General features: G+C 39.6%; 1 protein-coding gene across 3 annotated transcripts; it reads left to right on the forward strand.

The window, feature by feature from the left end:
• The first annotated feature begins 271 nt into the window (after positions 1 to 271).
• Positions 272 to 18,542, forward strand: YEATS4 (YEATS domain containing 4). 3 transcript variants are annotated; one of them, XM_072742828.1, is made up of 8 exons: positions 272 to 598; positions 3,616 to 3,735; positions 7,013 to 7,079; positions 7,211 to 7,305; positions 11,891 to 11,983; positions 12,074 to 12,161; positions 13,802 to 13,966; positions 17,887 to 18,021. In XM_072742828.1, exons 1-7 carry the CDS (start codon positions 548 to 550, stop codon positions 13,945 to 13,947), a joined length of 660 nt encoding a protein of 219 aa, XP_072598929.1. In that variant the 5' UTR covers positions 272 to 547; the 3' UTR covers positions 13,948 to 13,966; positions 17,887 to 18,021. The 3 variants fall into 3 exon arrangements, with proteins under 3 accessions (XP_072598929.1, XP_025857527.1, XP_072598930.1); XM_026001742.2 differs by lacking the exon at positions 13,802 to 13,966 and having other exon boundaries at positions 274 to 598; positions 17,887 to 18,542; XM_072742829.1 differs by lacking the exons at positions 3,616 to 3,735; positions 13,802 to 13,966 and having other exon boundaries at positions 299 to 598; positions 17,887 to 18,542.
• Positions 18,543 to 18,674: the final 132 nt, after the last annotated feature.

Here is an 18,674-nt window from a genome sequence, read left to right on the forward strand (position 1 = left end):
CTGGCTGAAAACGACGAAAAGCTGCAGGCGGGCCAGCGGGGTGGGCGAACTTGACCTCGGAATCGACCACCGACGAGCTCCGAAAGCCAACCTCTGGGTGGCTCTGTAGGCCCCGGGCCTGGGGGCGCGTCAGGACCACCGCCACGCCCCCTCCCGCCTCCAGCCACGCCCCACCCCGGCCACGCCCCGCCGGCTGGGCCACGGTCTGCGCCTGCGCACTCGCGCCGCCAGCTCCCTGCGCCTGCGCACTCGCTCCGCCTGCGCTCCTGCTTCCGTGGGGCTCTCAGCGCGCGGAGCTCCACGCGCTTCCGGGACGCCGCCTCCCGCCGCCCGCCGCCCGCTTCCCGCCTCCCGCCTCCCGCCTCCCGCCGCCCGCCGCCCGCCTCCCGCCAGGACTTGGCCGCTCGTCGGCGCCGCGCCCTCGCTCCGCCAGGAACCAGCCGCCTGGGCCCCGCGCGGGAGGAGCGTGGCCTCTGACGGGAGCGGCGACCCCGCCGGCCCCGGTCTGTTTCCCTGGCGGCGGCGGCGGCTTCTTCCGTAGGACAATATGTTCAAGAGAATGGCCGAATTTGGGCCTGACTCCGGCGGGAGAGTGAAGGTCAGTGCCCGGCTCGCGCCGCCGTCCGCGTGGCTCTCGGGGCGGGGGTCCCGGTCGCGCCTCCTCGGCCGGGGCGTGAGCTGCGGCCCCCGGGCGGAGCGCGAGGCAGCGGCTGCGCGGGGGGGATGGGCAGTCAGTGGGGTTTGGGTTACGTTTCGGCTACGACTTGACCGGCTCTGCGCTCGCCTCGTCCCGCGGATGGCGTGACGGGGGGCGTGGACGTTGCTGATCCCGGCCCCGCGGCGGCCTCGCCAGGTGACCCCGTGCGTGTGCAGGTGGGGCCTGAAGGGCGGGCGGGGGGCGGGGAGCGGGGTCAGAACCCCGGCCCCGCGGCCCTGCGGCCCCACGGCCCCACGGCCGCCGCCGCCCTAGCATCAAGGCTCGGAGACGACGGTCACTACGGTTCCTTTTCTTTCGCAAGTTGGTCCACACGGACACATTAACTCTCCCACTTTCTTTAAGATTTTGTTTATTTATGCATGACAGAGAGGGAGAGGCCGAGACACGGAGGGAGAAGCAGGCTCCGTGCGGGGAGCCCGACGTGGGACTCGATCCCAGGACCCCGGGTCACGACCTGGGCCGAAGGCGGCGCCAAACCGCTGAGCCCCCCGGGCTGCCCACCCTCCCGCTTTCCTACATTGCCTGGCATGTTGTCTTTTTTTTTTTTTTTAAAGACTTTTTTTTTTAAATTATTTATTTATTCATGAGAGACACACACAGAGAGGGGAGCGGGACAGAGACACTGGCAGAGGGAGAAGCAGGCTCCATGCAGGGAGTCCACGCGGGACTCGATCTCGGGACTCCAGGATCGAGAAGGAAGGCGCTAAACCGCTGAGCCCTCCAGGGATCCCCTGGCACGCTGGCTTTTAAGGCAAGACTGACTATCTGGTTCATGATGGAACAGCTGTGTTTACAATCCTTCTCTGATTTTCGACTTACTGCAGAAAAGGAAATTTCTCTTTAAAATGAAGGGAGGGGAATCCCCTGGTGGCTCAGCAGTTTAGCACCAAACCGCCTGCAGCCCAGGGCATGATCCTAGAGACCTGGGATCGAGTCCCACATCCGATGTAGGGCTCCCTGCATGGAGCCTTCTTCTCCCTCTGCCCGTGTCTCTGCCTCTCTCTATGTCTATCAGAATGAATGAATGAATCAATCAATCAATCGGGAAAAAAAAAAAAAAAGAAGAAGGGAGGGGGAATCCCCTGGTGGCTCAGCGGTTTAGCAGCCCGGAGTGTGATCCTGGATACCCGGGATGAGTCCCACGTCGGGCTCCCTGCCTGGAGCCTGCTTCTTCCTCTGCCTCTCTCTCTCTGTTCTCTCATGAATAAATAAAATCTTAAAAAAAAAAAAAAAAGAAGGGAGCCCCGTTTGCACCAACCTCTGTACTCTCAGCTGTATACAACTGTATCATGCATGGTGCTTTAATATCACCTGCAAAGTAGGAATTGTTGGAAAACTTAAGAAACTACCAACATTTAACATTTAGTACCAGGAACTTTGTAAGTATATCTTTTGTCCAAGCTTTGGGCAAGTCTTTGGATGAATAGGAAAGTGCTATTGAAAGCTTTTAAAAAAGTTAGCTTTGGAGAACTTAGAACTTTCTTTACTTGGGCCAGCCCCCGGGGGCTCAGCAGTTTAGTGCCACCTGCAGCCCAGGGCATGATCCTGGAGACCCAGGATCCAGTCCCATGTCATTGGGCTCTCTGTATGGAGCCTGCTTCTCTGTCTGCCTGTCTCTGTCTCTCTCTCTCATAAATAAATAAAATATTTTTTAAAAAAAACAACAAACTTTCTCTACTTGTAATCCTGTAAGGTTCAAAAAGTTAAGTCCAAAGTGATTTGAGAAAATTAGGCTTGGATTCCTCACGTTTCCACAAAAGAGTGCATGTCATGTAAAGCTTTAAAATTAAGGATTTACTAATTGTTCTTGATGATTGTTTTGTAGGCATCTTTTTCCAATTTCAACAAATTTCCTTTGCTGGGATTTGGCTGTTCAATTTAGAGAAATTTCCTTCAGCTAGAAAGTCTATTGACAGATGAACCCCTTTGCATCACTGAGGAAATCTGCAAGTTTTAGCAATACAGTAACAGCTGCAGCATCTGTAATCTGCGCCCCACGCCAGTGCTTCTTGTGCTCATTTTATTCAGGCGTTGAACCTGATGCCCCACCTGTCGCAGGCGTCAGAGTACATTTACTGAGATTATTTAAATTCTCATACAAACTGCTTGCCTTCTTCTGGACTATCTTGAGGCTAATAGAGATTGGATTTTTAATTAACCAGCTTTTCCATTTGTTCACTGCTTTTCCTCGCTTCTTATTAACTGTTGACTGCATTGGCACAGCTCTTTTCACATGTGGTCTATCTTGCTCTTTGACTTTCAGATACATTCTTACTGTTGAACATAGTTTCATGTGCAACAATTCAACCATTTCTCCTCACTTGAAACCTGTCTCTCCTTTCCATAATAATATGGCAACAGTCAATACCTCTACCCTTAACCAGATGCGATGAGAAACATGTACCTACATCTTAGAACTTAACACATATGTAATAAATAAAAAAAAATGTTTGTCCTAATTCTACCTAAAGTCCTTTCCCAGACAGCCTTTAGTATTTGTACTGTGCTTTGGAAAACACTGCCATAAGCTGGTAAATCAGGACATTGTTCCCATCAGGTGATGGCAGTCAAAATTGGCGGTCTTAATTCCGGAGGCTCACTTTAAAGTTTGTGAATAAAGAGCACTTCACCTTTCTTCAAAAAAAAAATTTTTTTTACATGATTTAAATTTACATTTTCAAAGTGGGAACATTGTAATTAATCTGGTATTTAGTTACTTGTGTTAATATTAAATGATTATTGTCTACAGTTGATTTTTTGAGAGAAATCCATGTTATAGGCAAACGCTAGGTATTTAGATTGCCTGCCATTCCTTAAAACAAGTTTTCAGAGCTCTTATTCTGTATATTTGGGTAATGATACAAAATTAATTGGTGTTGAAATTACTTTTCTTTTAGGGGGTTACTATCGTTAAGCCAATAGTTTATGGTAATGTTGCTCGATATTTTGGAAAGAAAAGAGAAGAGGATGGGCACACCCATCAGTGGACCGTGTATGTAAAACCATATAGGAATGAGGTAGGCACTTCTTTCTTCTATAACTTTTGAAACCACAGTTTGGTTTTGATTGAAGATAAATTGTAATATTTTATAGTCACTTTTAAGTTATGGTAACAAGAACCATGCTATAAGCAGAGTATATGTTCCAATCATGTATTAAGTTAGCCCAGTATTTAATCAGGTGTTTCAGGAAGAGTAGTTAACACTTTTTAGGAACAATTTTTTTTTTAAAGATTTTATTTATTTATTCATGAGACACACACACACACAGAGAGAGAGAGAGAGAGAGGGAGAGAGAGGCAGAGACACAGGCAGAGGGAGAAGCAGGCTCCATGCAGGGATCCCGATGCGGGACTCGATCCTGGGACTCCAGGATCACACCCTGGGCTGAAGGCAGGTGCTAAACCACTGAGCCACTCAGGTGTCCTGGAACAATTTGTTAATAAGACCATCAGAGGAGGTGAAAGACAAAACACTGTATAATCTGGCTGCTGGTAATTTTGTTTTGCTACTGAATCTCTAATGCCTGGAACATAGTCCATAGTAGGTATTCAGCAGATACTCATTGAATGAATATTTCTCAATATAAAACCCTTGAAAATTCACACAAAAACTTGTGTATGAATATTTGTAGCCGCGTTATTCATGATAGCCAAAAAAATGGAAACACCCCAAATATCTTTCAGCTGATGAATGGATAAATAAAATACAGCACATCCATACAATGGAATATTATTAGTAAAAGAAATAAAGTACTGATATATGCTACTACCACATAGAATAAATTTAGAAACATTATTGTAAGTGAAAGAAGCCAGACCAAAATCATATTGGATGATTCCATTTTTATAAAATGTCCAGAATAGGCAAATCCATAGACACAGAAAATAGATTAGTGGTTGCCAGTGGATGAGGCAGGGAGAGACTTAGAATTGAGTGTTGTTGGATGTGGGGTTTCTTTTTGTGTGATAAAAATATTCTAAAATTGTGGGGATGGCTGTACAATTCTGAATGTACTAAAAAACCATTGAATAGTCATTATAAATGGGGGAATTGTGTGGTATGTGAATATCTTGATAAAGGTCTTATTTAAAACAACAACCCTTCAGTGACTACCTGTTGCCCTCAGGATAAAGTTAAAACTATCATATTTTAGGGGTGCCTGTCTCAGTCAGGCAGTCAGTAGAGCTTGTGACTCTTGATCTGGGTTTGTGAGTTCAAGCCCCATGTTGGGTATAGAGATGACTTAAAAATATAATCTTTAATTAAAAGAAGATTTTAGAAAGTCTGCCGTGGTCTTTCCTAATTCTGTCTGTATTCTTATCCTTTGCTGTGTTTGCCTCATCATTTCCGTATACTCTACATTCATTCCATCAATACTAGATTACTCTCTGTTTCCCAAAGGGACACTCTTAAATATCTTTATTCATTCCTTCCTACCTACTCCATTCTTAGTGTTTCTTTAGGTCTTAGCTTAAGTGTATTTCCCTTTGAGCTACTCTCTTGATCTCCAAAGATCTAGATTAGATGCCATTCCTGCAAATTTATACATATTGCCCTCCCTACACAGGTAACATCGAAATGCTGGTTTTCTTGTCAGCTCCCTACCCTAAGGATAAAAATCTGTTATTTACCATTGTAGCATCAGGTACCCAATATTGGTAGTCACTCATATTTGTAGAAAATAATGAATGTTTTCCCAAAGAGTCTTCAAACGTGCTTATGAAAATCTGCTGCAAAACATGTTCATAATATAAAGTGATGAAAGCAAGTATCAGGATACCATCATATGACCTCAGTTTTTTAAAAATGTGGATAATAAGCACATAAAAAATGTCGTGAAAGCAAATAAAAAGATTAATGAACACTACTGTCAAGTGTGACTGATTCTGTTTTGCATGTTCTTATTTTTCTACAATGAATTTTTTTGAAAAAGCCACTTTTCCTAGGAGAATCCCTTTTGCGTGCCAGCACTAGTGAATATGCTCCTGTGCTTCAAAATAAAATTGAGGAGTTTTCTGTCTGATGGTTCTAGGTTGCTTAGTTTAGTTGACCTTAGCTTTGTATAATAGAATTTTGTTCTTTAAACTTGCTTAGTTCGGGATCCCTGGGTGGCGCAGTGGTTTGGCGCCTGCCTTTGGCCGGGGGCGCGATCCTGGAGATCCAGGATCGAATCCCACGTCGGGCTCCCGGTGCATGGAGCCTGCTGCTTCTCCCTCTGCCTATGTCTCTGCCCCCCCCCTCTCTCTCTGTGTGACTATCATAAATAAATTTTAAAAAATTAAAAAAAATAAACTTGCTTAGTTCTTAGATGTGCTTTAATTTATATGCTTATTTCTGTAAAGTATGTTGGAAATGTTTTTATAGAAAATAAAAATTAATCTTCCCATCTCTCTGCTCCTCCCCCCAATAATAAACAAACAAACAAACATAAATAAATAAATAAATAAAATCTTTGGGGCACCTCGGTAGCTTCGTTGGTTAAGCATCTGCCTTCAGCTCAGATCATGATCCCAGGGTCCTGGTGGGATCCATCAGGCTCCTTGCTTGGCAGGGAGTCTGCTTCTCCTTCTTCCTCTGCCTGCCACTCCCTCTGCTTGTTCTCTCTCTCTCTCTTTCTCCCTTTATCTCTGCCAAATAAATTTTAAAAAGAAAATCAAAATTAATTTAGAGCATTGTCTGTAGAGATATATAAAAATAGGATTTGCAAAACAAGTGAATGAGTGGGTATATTCCCAAATGAGTTCTGAAAGAATTCAACTCAGGTGTCCTTTGTTTAAAGTAAAGACCAAGGGCAGCCCTGGTGGTTTAGTGGTTTAGCGCCGCCTTTGGGCCAGGTTATGATCCTAGCGACCCGGGATCGAGTCCCACGTCAGGCTCCCTGCACAGAGCCTGCTTCTCCCTCTGCCCCGACCCCTCTCTTTCTCTCTTTCTCTCTTTCTCACTCTGTGTCTCTCATGAATGAATAAAATAAAATCTTTAAAAAAAATAAAAAATAAATACCAAATCTGGGTATAACTCATGTTTTTTAGAAAATTAGGAGTCCAGTGGGGATTAAGGAGTGCACTTGTCATAGCAAGCACTGTGTAATGTGTGGAATTGTTGAATTACTATATTGTACACCGGAAACTATGAAATGTTAACTGTACATAAAAGTTTAAATAAAAGAAAATAAAATTAGATTCCATAAAATTTGAGGGAAAGTATATTTTATAAAATTAGGTACAATACTCAGTGTATTTTACTCCTATTTTTATTGTAGATGGCAGAACTAATTAATTCCTCTGTATTGTAGGATATGTCAGCATATGTGAAGAAAATCCAATTTAAATTACATGAGAGCTATGGCAATCCTTTAAGAGGTACAGTACAGTTTTTTGATTCATAATAGAAAATTTAACAAATTTAAAAAGATGTAGAAGACTGTATCAATTATTTATAATTTGTTTTTTTTTATTTATAATTTGTTTTTTTTGTTTTTTTTTCTCTTCAGTTGTTACTAAACCTCCATATGAAATTACTGAAACAGGATGGGGTGAATTCGAAATAATCATCAAAATATTTTTCATTGATCCTAATGAAAGACCTGTGAGTAATGATAATCTTTGCATAAAATAGATTTTTATAATTGTGAAAATGTTATATACTTAATGAATAGTTTGTTATGTGTTAACATTTTTTTTTTTAAGATTTTATTGGGGGATCCCTGGGTGGCGCAGCGGTTTGGCGCCTGCCTTTGGCCCAGGGCGCGATCCTGGAGACCCGGGATCGAATCCCACGTCGGGCTCCCGGTGCATGGAGCCTGCTTCTCCCTCTGCCTGTATCTCTGCCTCTCTCTCTCTCTGTGTGTGTGACTATCATAAATAAATAAAAATTTAAAAAAAATTAAAAAAAAAAAAAGATTTTATTTATTTATTCATAGAGAGAGAGGCGGAGACACAGGGAGAGGGAGAAGCAGGCTCCATGCAGGGAGCCCGATGTGGGACTTGATCCCGGGTCCCCAGGGTCACACCCCAGGCTTCAGGCGGCGCCAAACCACCGCGCCACCAGGGCTGGCCCTGTGTTAACATTTTTATTCAGATAAACTTTATGTAAGCTTTTAGCATGATGTATGTATCTTGCCATGAGTTAAGTAAGGTTTTTCATTTTTATGGGGAGTGCCTCTTGAAACTCAGTTTTCAAGCATGGAAAGAAGGGACATAATGTGGACATTTCTCAGAAAGAAACCATGGAATCATGTGATTACTATAGCAAAAAAGCTTAAAATTCATTAATAATTATTTGGTTATCAGTAATAAGACTAATCCATTTGTTGTCTGGAATGAGAGTATCCAACTTTTTATAGTAAAAAAAAAACCCTAGCAACAGTCTTTCTGCTTTTTCAAGTTGCTATCAGTACTAGCAGCTTTACTTTCTATTTTATTCATGAATTTTTATTTATAACCACTGATTTTTTTTTCATCTTTTGATCTCTTATTAGATTATTGCTTGGTAATGTAAAAAGTCCCTTAAAACTTTCACTTTGATCCCTTAGGAGTTTTGTGAGATTGATGCTATCATCTTAGAGATGAGGATTCTAAGGTTTGGGGATCAAGTCATATGCTCAAAAACACAAACTGTGGCAGAACTAGTTTTTGAACCCAAGTTATTTGCATTCAGACCTCACATTCTTTCCATTACCCTTTCTTTTGGCTAAAACCACTCAACTTGTTCTGTTTGTAAACCCATAGGGTCACAACTCAGTTATGGCTCTCTCCTTCCACATTGTTATTGTTATTTAACTCTAGTTTCAGGTCATCACCATTAATTTTCATCTTGGTAGATTGAGTTCATTCCTTTAGCACCAAACATTTACACTTTAGTAATCAGGTTGCATTTTGAAAATTGTATGTGCTTCTAAAGGAGCTGTGACTTGGGCCTGTAGTTCAGAAAATTAGTTCTTAGTGGACTGCACCAAAGATATCGGAATTTTTTAAAAATTGAAACTATGGATCCCATCCCCTGGAGAGTCTGATTTAGTAGGTTTGGATTGGGGCCAACACCCCGGGTGATTCTGGTGCACAGTAATATTTAGGACCAATAGATAGAGGCCACACTCTTCCTACATAGGAATTCAAAGTGAGAGTCTTATTTGGTCTTGCTGTCTCCAGTAGAGAGACTATTGAGTTTTGTTAAGTGAAATATCCTATTCATATTTAGGGTAGTTCAAGTGGTAAGAAAGCTCTAGTTTATGTTAAGCTTCATTCAGTTTTTTACTGATAACTATTCATACATTTGTTTTTTTTTTCTCCTAAATAACATTTATAATCATTTAACTATTTTCCATGTAATGAGGTTTCCAGATCTCCTATCTTCCTTTTGTCCTTCTAGAATACTCTCAACAGGGCACCTGGGTGACTCAGTTAAGTATCTGCCTTCGACCCAGGTCATGATCCTCAGGGTCCTGGGAGTGAGCCCCACGTTGGGCTCCCTGCTCAGTGGGGAGCCTGCTTCTTGCTCTCCCTGTGCTGCTGCCCCTGCTTATGCTCTCTCACATTCTGTCAAATAAACAAAATCTTAAAAAAAAAAAAAAAAAAAAAAAAACTTTCAAAAGACATTATATTCTACCTGGCAAGAAATTATTAATGTCCATTATTTACCAATATACTATTCAAGGATACAGGGATGAGATACTGCTCTTGTCCTTAAAATAGTCTGTTAGGGAGAAAACACAGAAATACAGCAGATGTTGAGAGAGAAGAAAAATGCGCTACTGGGGCAGAAATTCTTTTTAACTTTGTGAGATTGCGTAGCCTTACCTGGCTGTCCTTCATCTGTCTTACCCACTACTCCCAGTTGGAAAATATACCTCTGAAAGAAGTCATTGTGTCATATAACTTCATTATGAAACCATTTTCAAAGTCCACTCTTGGAAAGAATGGTTATTGTACTTCTGCAGTAATTAATTTATTGAATACGTTTCCATACAGATCTACACAGGCCTAAATTTTATTACCCAAGAACTGGTGTCATATTCTTTTAGTATGATGATACCATTATACTTTAGTAATTGTTGGCTCTTTAAGTCATGAAGGCTTATTTAAAATATAAAAGAAAGACAAAAGTAATGTGTGATTTATTTCTGTTACCCAGCAACCTATTATATATATCAAACCATTCTAAAAGGAATGGTTATTCCTTAAAAAAAAAGAAAAGCTAAAATTGGGTTTTTATCCCTAGAAATATTTTCATGGCTAGCATAGGCATTTTCATTGCTCTGAGAATCTTCAAACACCTGTCAAAATTAGAGACATCTGTCTTTACATTTTTCATTGTCTTTATCTATATGAATGGCTTTAGGTGTCTGAATAATAAAATCAAGGAAGGACAGTTTTATCATAGTTTTAAGTTCTTAAATTGTAAAACTAAGATATGCACATGGTTTTAAAAAAGATTTTAAAAACAAAAAATAGAAGTCACCTGTGTCAATTTCTTAGGGCTGCCATAACAAAGCATCATAAGCTGAGTGGCTAAAAACAACAGGTATCTCACAGTTCTGGACACTAGAAGTCCAAAATCAAGGTATTGATCATGCTCTCTCCGGAACCTCTAGGGAAGGATCCTTTCTTGCCTCTTCTAGTTCCTGGTAGCCACAGGTGTTTCTTGGCATTGGTGGCATAACTAAAATCTTTGCCTTCATTGTCACCTGGCTCCTCTTCCTCCTTGTCTCTGTGTCTCTTATGAGGACATCCGTCATGTTGGATTAGGGCCTAACCTGAGAACTCCCATCTTAAGTTGATTACATCTGTTTCAAAAGAAGGTCACATTTACTAGTACTGAGGGTTAGGGCTTCGGCATATCTTTTAGGGGGACACAGTTCAACCCATCACATCTTTATCCCATCTCTGGCCCCTTCCGTAGGAAAACTACAGTGATTGTTTTCAGTTTCTCTAGAAGTTACTCCCATGCATCTCATATATTTAAATCTCTGTGTTCAGATTTTTCAGTTTTCAATAGTACCTGTCATCATCTCCTCATGTGATGACAGATGATCCTTTTTCTTCATTGTTCCAGGCTTTTTTCATTTCACTGGAGGAATTTCTTTAGAAAGGATGCCTGAGAAATAAACCTTCAGAGCCATTGCTACCTGAAAATATCGTTATTTTTACCTCATACTTGATTGTTTGGGTAAAAAAGTCTAAATTTCACAGGGGGATATGCTCTCTTGTCTTTGAGTGATTGGAGAAAGGAAGGTTAACAGTCCCAGCCACCGCAAAGCATTCTTGACTTCTGTACTTGGCAGCGTTGGGCTTGAAGCCTCCCTGTCTCTGCTGGCTCCAACCTCTGCTGCTGTTTTCTCCCTTAACTTTTCATGTTGTGAATTTCTCTTTATCCACCTGTGTGGTCTTACCTCCTTTTTGTCTACTTGAGAAATTTGTCAGATTATCTTTAAATATGGCGTAGGATACATGCTCCTTATAATTATTTTAGCTAACCGTTTGGAAAATTCTTTGAGGCCTCTGAATTGGTTTCTACACCTTCAACATCAACTCTACTGTTTTACTAGCCAAGTTTTATTTTGCTCAAGTAATCACGCATTGTGCTGCAAAGCTTTTCCTTTGATTTCGTGTTATACATGTTTTTATGTATTTTCAAGACCTGTTGCTTCTACCAAAGTGAATTAACATTGACTGACTTTTGTTTATTATGTTATAGACCACCAGAGAAAATATCTTGGCATCACTGAGCATTTTAGTATTGGTTATTTATTTTGAAAGTGTCAAATCTTTTCTCCCTCTGTAAATTTGTAAACTAATCTTCACAGAATAACTGTCAAAATTAATCTGATTTCACTTATGGAAGTGAAAAAATTCCCATCTTCATGATTTTCTAGCTTAGTTTCTATAGCTGTATTTCATGTTATTTTTCTACATAGTCTTTCTGTAGAGATGTTTTATAACATCCGTACCTACCCTCTTTAAAACACTCAGCTTTAGTAGATGTGGATGGATAATAATACCTAATAGAAAAACAGAAGTACAGAATTTGATTTGCCACACAGTAAGTCGTAGTTAAGATAATTCTGCATTTGACATGTTAACTAATTCTACTTTCTAATTCAGTTACAGAAATCATGATGTCTCACGGTGATGAAAACCATTGCACAGATGTGACATCTGTTTTTATTTCACAGGTAACCCTCTATCATTTATTAAAGTTGTTTCAGTCAGACACCAATGCAATGCTGGGAAAAAAGACAGTGGTTTCAGAGTTCTATGATGAAATGGTAAGAAGATTTTATAATGAGAATTTTAAAAGCATTTTAAGTTATAGAACTTTGAAGTTATTGGGCTATTTTTTCATTCTATCCTATTAGATATTTCAAGACCCAACAGCAATGATGCAACAATTGTTAACAACATCTCGCCAGCTAACATTAGGAGCCTATAAGCATGAAACAGAATGTAAGTGCCATGAATTCATAATTAATCCTAAAAAATGATGTATTCTATAATGGTGAAAAGATTATGATTAGTGACTATTATTGTTTTTCTAAGGATATATAAAAGTAAATTTTTTAAGAGTTAAAAAATATACAGTATAGTACTGTAAATGTATTTTCTCTTCCTTTAACATTTTTTTCTAGCTTACTTTATTATACAGACTAAATATATATAATATTCAAAATATGTGTTAGTTGATTCTTTGTCAGTAAGGCTTCCCGTCAACAGTAGTCTCTTAGTAGTGAAGTGTTTGGGAAGTTAAGTTATATACACAGTTTTGACTGTCACCGGGTTGGGTAAGGGAGAATGGTCAGCACCCCTAAAGTCTGTGTTGTTCAAGGGTCAACTGTAATTGTGTTCTGCAAGGTTCTTCACACAGACTTTATGACCAAAGACTAGTAAACAGAAAATGGTTGAGTGACAGGTTAAGCAAGATTAACAAAAAACTATCTTTAAATGTAATTAGGGAATAAAAGACAGTATTTCAGAGAATGTGAGAGGCTATCTTTTGCCTTTCTTTCTTTTTTTTTAAGATTTATTTATTTATTTATGATAGAGAGAGAGAGAAAGAGAGAGAGAGAGAGAATGAGGCAGAGACACAGGCAGAGGGAGAAGCAGGCTCCATGCCGGGAGCCCAACGCAGGACTCGATCCCGGGACTCTAGGATCGCGCCCTGGGCCAAAGGCAGGCGCTAAGCCGCTGAGCCACCCAGGGATCCCCTGTCTTTTACCTTTCTGAAAGTACATATACTTTGTGAATAATTTAAAACATCCTTCTTAGGGGTTTCTATAGTAATACATATTTTTTTTCTTGTCTCTCTCCTACCTCACCCTAGCATCTGGCAAAGTGCCTTTCACTCAGTATGTGTTTGTTAATTGATATGGAGAGAGAGGGAGCAAAGGAATAAAAATTTTTGCATAGTAAAACGCTCTAAACAAAGTCTAAAGGCAGACAAGCCACGAAAAAATATCGTACTCCTATCACAAATGACTAGTTTCTTTAAGGTATAAAGAGCTCCTACACATCAGTAAGAAATGCCGATAACTAAAAAGTTTCTGCACAGCAAAGGAAAGCACCACCAAAATGAAAAGGCAACATAATGGGAAAAAAACATAGTTATAGATTATATATCTGATAAGGGGTTAATATCCAAAACAAAGAACTCCACAACTCAATAGCAAAAAAGAAGCAAATAATCCAGTTTAAAAATGAGCAAGTTTAAAAATGAGATCATTTTCCAAAGAAGACCTACAGATGGCCAACAGGTACATGAAAAGGTGCTCAGTATCACTAATCTTCAGAGAAATGCAACTTAAAATTAGAATGAGATATGACCTCACACCTAGAAAATGGCTATTATCTAAGGGACAAGAAATAAGTGTTGGCAAGGATGTAGAGAAAAGGAAACCCTGATGCACTGTTGGTAGGAATATAAATTGGTGCAGCCACTATGGAAAACAGCATGGAAATTCGAAAATTTCAAAAAATTAAAAACAGAACTACCATATGATTCAGTAATGCCACTTCTGGATATTTCTCTGAAGAAAACAAATATTAATTGAAAATTGAGGTGCTAATAGAGTCCCCCATTTTAATTGCAGCATTATTTACAATAGCCCAATATGAAAACAACCTAAGTGTTATTGATGAACGAATAAAGAAAATGGGGTGTATACGCAACGGAATATTATTCAGCCGTAAAAAAGAAGGAAATCTTAACATTTGTGACAACATGGATGGACCTTGAGGGCATTATGCTAAGTGAAGTAAGTCAGAGAAAGACAAATGCCAAATGATCTTACTTCCATATGAAATATTAAAAAAAAAAAAAAAAAACCCACAGTGCCTAGGCAGCTCGGTCAGTTAAGCGCATCTGACTCTTAGTTTTTGGCTCAGGTCATGATCTCAGAGTTGAGATCAAGTACCACATTGGGCTTCACACTCAGCAGGGAGTCTGCTCCTCTCTCATCCTCTCCCCCTATTCACACAGGCATTCACACTCTTTATCTAAAAATAAATAAATCTTAAAACAAGCTCATAGAGACCAGATTGGTGATTGTCAGAGGTGAGGGTGGGAGGTTGATGAAATGGCTGAAAGGGGTCAAAAGGCACAAACTTCCAGTTATAAAATAAATAAGTCATGGGGATGTAACTAGTTAGCAATACTGTATCGCATATTGGAAAGTTGCTAAGAGATCTTAAAAGTTCTCATCACCAGAAAAAAAAATTTGTAACTGTGGTGATAGTGTTAACTAGACTTACTGTGATGATCATTTTGCAGTATATACAAATGTGGAATCATTATGTTGTACACCTGAACCTAATATGTCGGTTCTACCTCAATTTTTTAAAAAGTCAATGTGATAGAAAAAATAGCAAAGGAAAGACAGACAATCCATAAAAAGGGAGAAATGTCTCTTCTAAACATAAAAAGATTGGTCAGCCTCAGTAGTAAAAATAGAATGCAAATTACTCTGAAATACCATTTTTAACCTTTTTGGGTAACTGAGACCAAGGAGTTGATGCAGTAGGGAAACAGACATACAATGCCAGTGGGATTGTAAATTAATAGAACCTTTAAGAGTCATCTGCCATTCCTTCAAAGTTACAAATACATATATCCTTCGACCCAACAGTTGTACTTGCAGGAGTTTATCCTACTAATGTGCTGATTTTCCCGCAAGTATACTGAAATAATTTTGCACAGCACACACATATAGCATTGTTTGTAAAAGAAAAAAATGGAAATACTCAATGTACATCAAAGGGGACAGATTAATATCCATTAAGTGAGATCATCTGTAGCCATTAAAAGAATGAGACAGCTGTATGGTAGATACAGAATAGGCTTTTAGACATAAGCAAGATGCAGTGCAGTTTGTCGATAGTGTGATACCACTTGTTTTGGGGGCGAGAAGAAATCACACTTAGATGTGTGCTGGTCTGTGGACAAATTATTTCTGGAAAGATACCAAATATATCTAAAACTGATTGTCTCCAGGAAGAAACACTGGTGGGTGGGTGGGGCAGGAGTGAAAGGAGACATTTTTTTCATTATCTACACTTTTCAGTCTTTTAATTTTTGAGCCTTTAATTTCTGTTTCAAAAGCAATTTCAAAGTTAAAAGCAGTGAAAGAAATCACAAAGAAAAATAAGGATCATTTTGACAATATAAAATTGCATTATTGTATTTTAAAATGTATCGTAAAAAGAAAGTCACCAGCTGTATAAATATTGCATGTTTTTAATGTGCTAGATGCTTTACATTTATTACTTAATCCTCAGCCTCTGAGAAATACAGTTTTAACTGTACTAAATAGAAACCAGATTGAGGGAGACTTAGGAGATATCAGCGTTAGCTAATAAGGGGCCAAGGTTGTATTTGAACTAAAGTGTTTTTGATTTCAAAGGGTTTTTCTCCCCCACCAAACCATGCTGCTTCGAGTTAGTGTTCATTTTATCAAAAGTACAACCGTGGGACGCGTGGGTGGCTCTGGTTGAGCGGCTGCCTTTGGCTCAGGGTGTGGTTGGAGCCCCAGGATTGAGTCTCACATCGGACTTGATCCCTGTGAGGAGCCTGCTTCTTCCCCTGCCTGTGTGTCTGCCTCTCTCTCTGTCTTTCTTGAAAATATAAAATCTTTAAAAAAAAAAAAAAAAATACAACTGTGCTTTAATAGCAGCAGCAGTTACCTGAAACGTCCACAAGATGGAAATGCTAGACAAAAGTAGGCATTTTTCTTTGTAAAACAAAATGCTGCACTGTCCAAGTGGGGTATTTAAATAGGTGTATTCTATTTTGCAGGAATGATATTGTCTTTAGTAATTTGTTATATAACAGGCTTAGAAAGTTAAATATCATTTAGTGTTCCTCTACCATAATGGTAGTTAGGATGGCTTTTTATGTGCCTGACCGTATTCTAGATACTTTATATACATTAATTCGTTTAAAATTTTTGAATAAAGTTTTACATATGAACTTCTTACATAAAAGTTTACAGGTCTGCTTTCCTAAGATGCTAGCTGGTCATTAATACCAGTAGAATCATTCCACAAACACCAAGAAAGTAGAAAAACTAAACTAAGGGCACATTATCTCCCAGAATTTCTGCAAAACCATTAAGACTAGTTTTGGGGAAAGAAATAGGTTGCAAAATAAACTAAATGAGACAATTAAAACTAGAAGTTAGGTGCACCTTGGTGGTCATTTGGCTAAACATTTACCTTTGGCTCGGGTCATGATCCCAGGATACTGGGATTGAGCTCTGCAGGAGCCCACATCCAGCTCCCTTGCTCAGTGGGGAGTCTACTTCTCCCCCGTCACCCCCCCTCCCACACCCCCGCTCCTTGTCTTGTGCTCTTTGGCTTACTCTCTCTGGCAAATAAATAAAATCTTAAAAAAAAAAATCAGATAAAACTTCAGAGAGGTGTACTGTAGGCCTATGTTGGGAGGTTTTAAATAAAACCAGAAGTTAAAATTTTTAAAAAATATTTTTCACATAATATGAGGTGTTCATTATGGTCTCATTATAATATGCATCATTATAATGGGAAGTGGGCATAGAAATAACAACAGTGGCACAGCTAGTAAATGGTACAGCTGGAATTTTTTTTTTTTTTTAATTTTTATTTATTTATGATAGTCACACACAGAGAGAGAGAGAGAGGCAGAGACACAGGCAGAGGGAGAAGCAGGCTCCATGCACCGGGAGCCTGACGTGGGATTCGATCCCGGGTCTCCAGGATCGTGCCCTGGGCCAAAGGCAGGTGCCAAACCGCTGCGCCACCCAGGGATCCCTACAGCTGGAATTTAAACCTAGGTGGTTATTGCTAATCTTTTTCTTAAAAAGATAAGGGTTTGTTTTACTGGTGTGATTTTTTTTCTTTTTTTAACTAAGTTTTTTTTTTTTTTTTAAGATTTTTATTTATTTATGAGAGACACAGAGAGAGAGAGAGAGAGAGAGAGAGAGAGAGAGATTGGCAAACAGACACAGGAAGAGGGAGAAGCACGTTCCATGCAGCGAGCCCCATGTGGGACTCCATCCCAGGCCTCTAAGATCACACCTTGGGCCAAAGGCAGGTGCTCAACCGCTGAGCCACCCAGGGATCCTCTACCGGTGTGATTCTTTTTTTTTTTTTTAAGAGTTTTTTTGTTTGTTTGTTTTAATTCATTCATGAGAGAGACACAGAGAAAAGCAGGCTCCATTCAGGGAGCCCGATGTGGGACTCCATCCCAGGACTTCAGGATCATGCCCTGGGCTGAAGGCGGTGCTAAACCGCTGTGCCACCAGGGCTGCCCTACCAGTGTGATTCGATGTAAGTTTTACCTGTACATATATTGAAGAGCGCTATTTAGTTAGCTCTTACTGGCTGGGTGTCTCTTGGATTGTATGCCACCTTATTTCCAAATTAACATGGGTATGGGGAGAAAAACTAGGACGTTATATCTTAACATCTTAATTGGGAAAGAAAATGTGAATGGCCATAATTTCAACCTTAGTTGTAGAAAACATCTTGGATTCTCTTGTAAGAGTTTAAACTTTCTACCCACTTCCCTGTGTTTAATGTGTCTTAAGTTTACATTTCATCATGGAAACTGACCTAAGGGAATGCCATATTTATTACTCTCTGACATACTTTAGACATGTGAGAAAAATGAAATAGTTCAATAAAAATATGTTTTCCTTAGTTGCAGAACTTGAAGTGAAAACCAGAGAAAAATTAGAAGCTGCAAAGAAAAAAACAAGCTTTGAAATTGCAGAGCTTAAGGAGAGATTAAAGGCAAGTCGTGAAACTATAAATTGTTTAAAAAATGAAATCAGGAAACTTGAAGAAGATGATCAGACAAAAGAGATATAAACAGTTCTAAGAGAACTTGCTAGTAAGCTAAACTGAAAATAAGATGGACTTTAAGGGAGAAATGGACTGCAGATGCCATGGTGTTTCTTAGAGAAACCGCACATGTAGTTGTTGGCCTCAGATTTCCCAGCAAGGGGATCAAAGGATTTGTACTTTTCAAGCAATCTTTAAGGTAAAATATATGTATGTAATAAGAAAGAATGCTGTATAGGCATTTTATCAACCCATTTTAGGGTAATTCTCATGTTAAGCACAATGTAAAAAATTTTTTTGCATTGTATGTATAACTTATCCTTTTGACAGGCATCACAATTTCATATTAACGTGTAAGTTGTACAAATTTTGTATTTTCCTGGTAGAATTAGTGGGTAAATTAACATGTATATTTAATTTTTAAAGTTCTTAACCTGTCCCCATCCTACCTCTTTTGTATCTGTTGTGCCCACTGCCCAGTAAGCACTCAATAAATGTAGTTTATAGATCTTGTGTCTGCCTCTTGATGTGTTTCTTCCTCTTTAAATAAGCACCTGTAACTCTCTCATTACAATTAATGTATCTCCATTGTATGGCAAAGATCATATTCTAAGTGTTGTTCTGCCTAAGTACCGCAGTGTCATT

Source organism: Vulpes vulpes, chromosome 16 (assembly GCF_048418805.1).
Source record: "Vulpes vulpes isolate BD-2025 chromosome 16, VulVul3, whole genome shotgun sequence".
NCBI lineage: Eukaryota > Metazoa > Chordata > Mammalia > Carnivora > Canidae > Vulpes > Vulpes vulpes.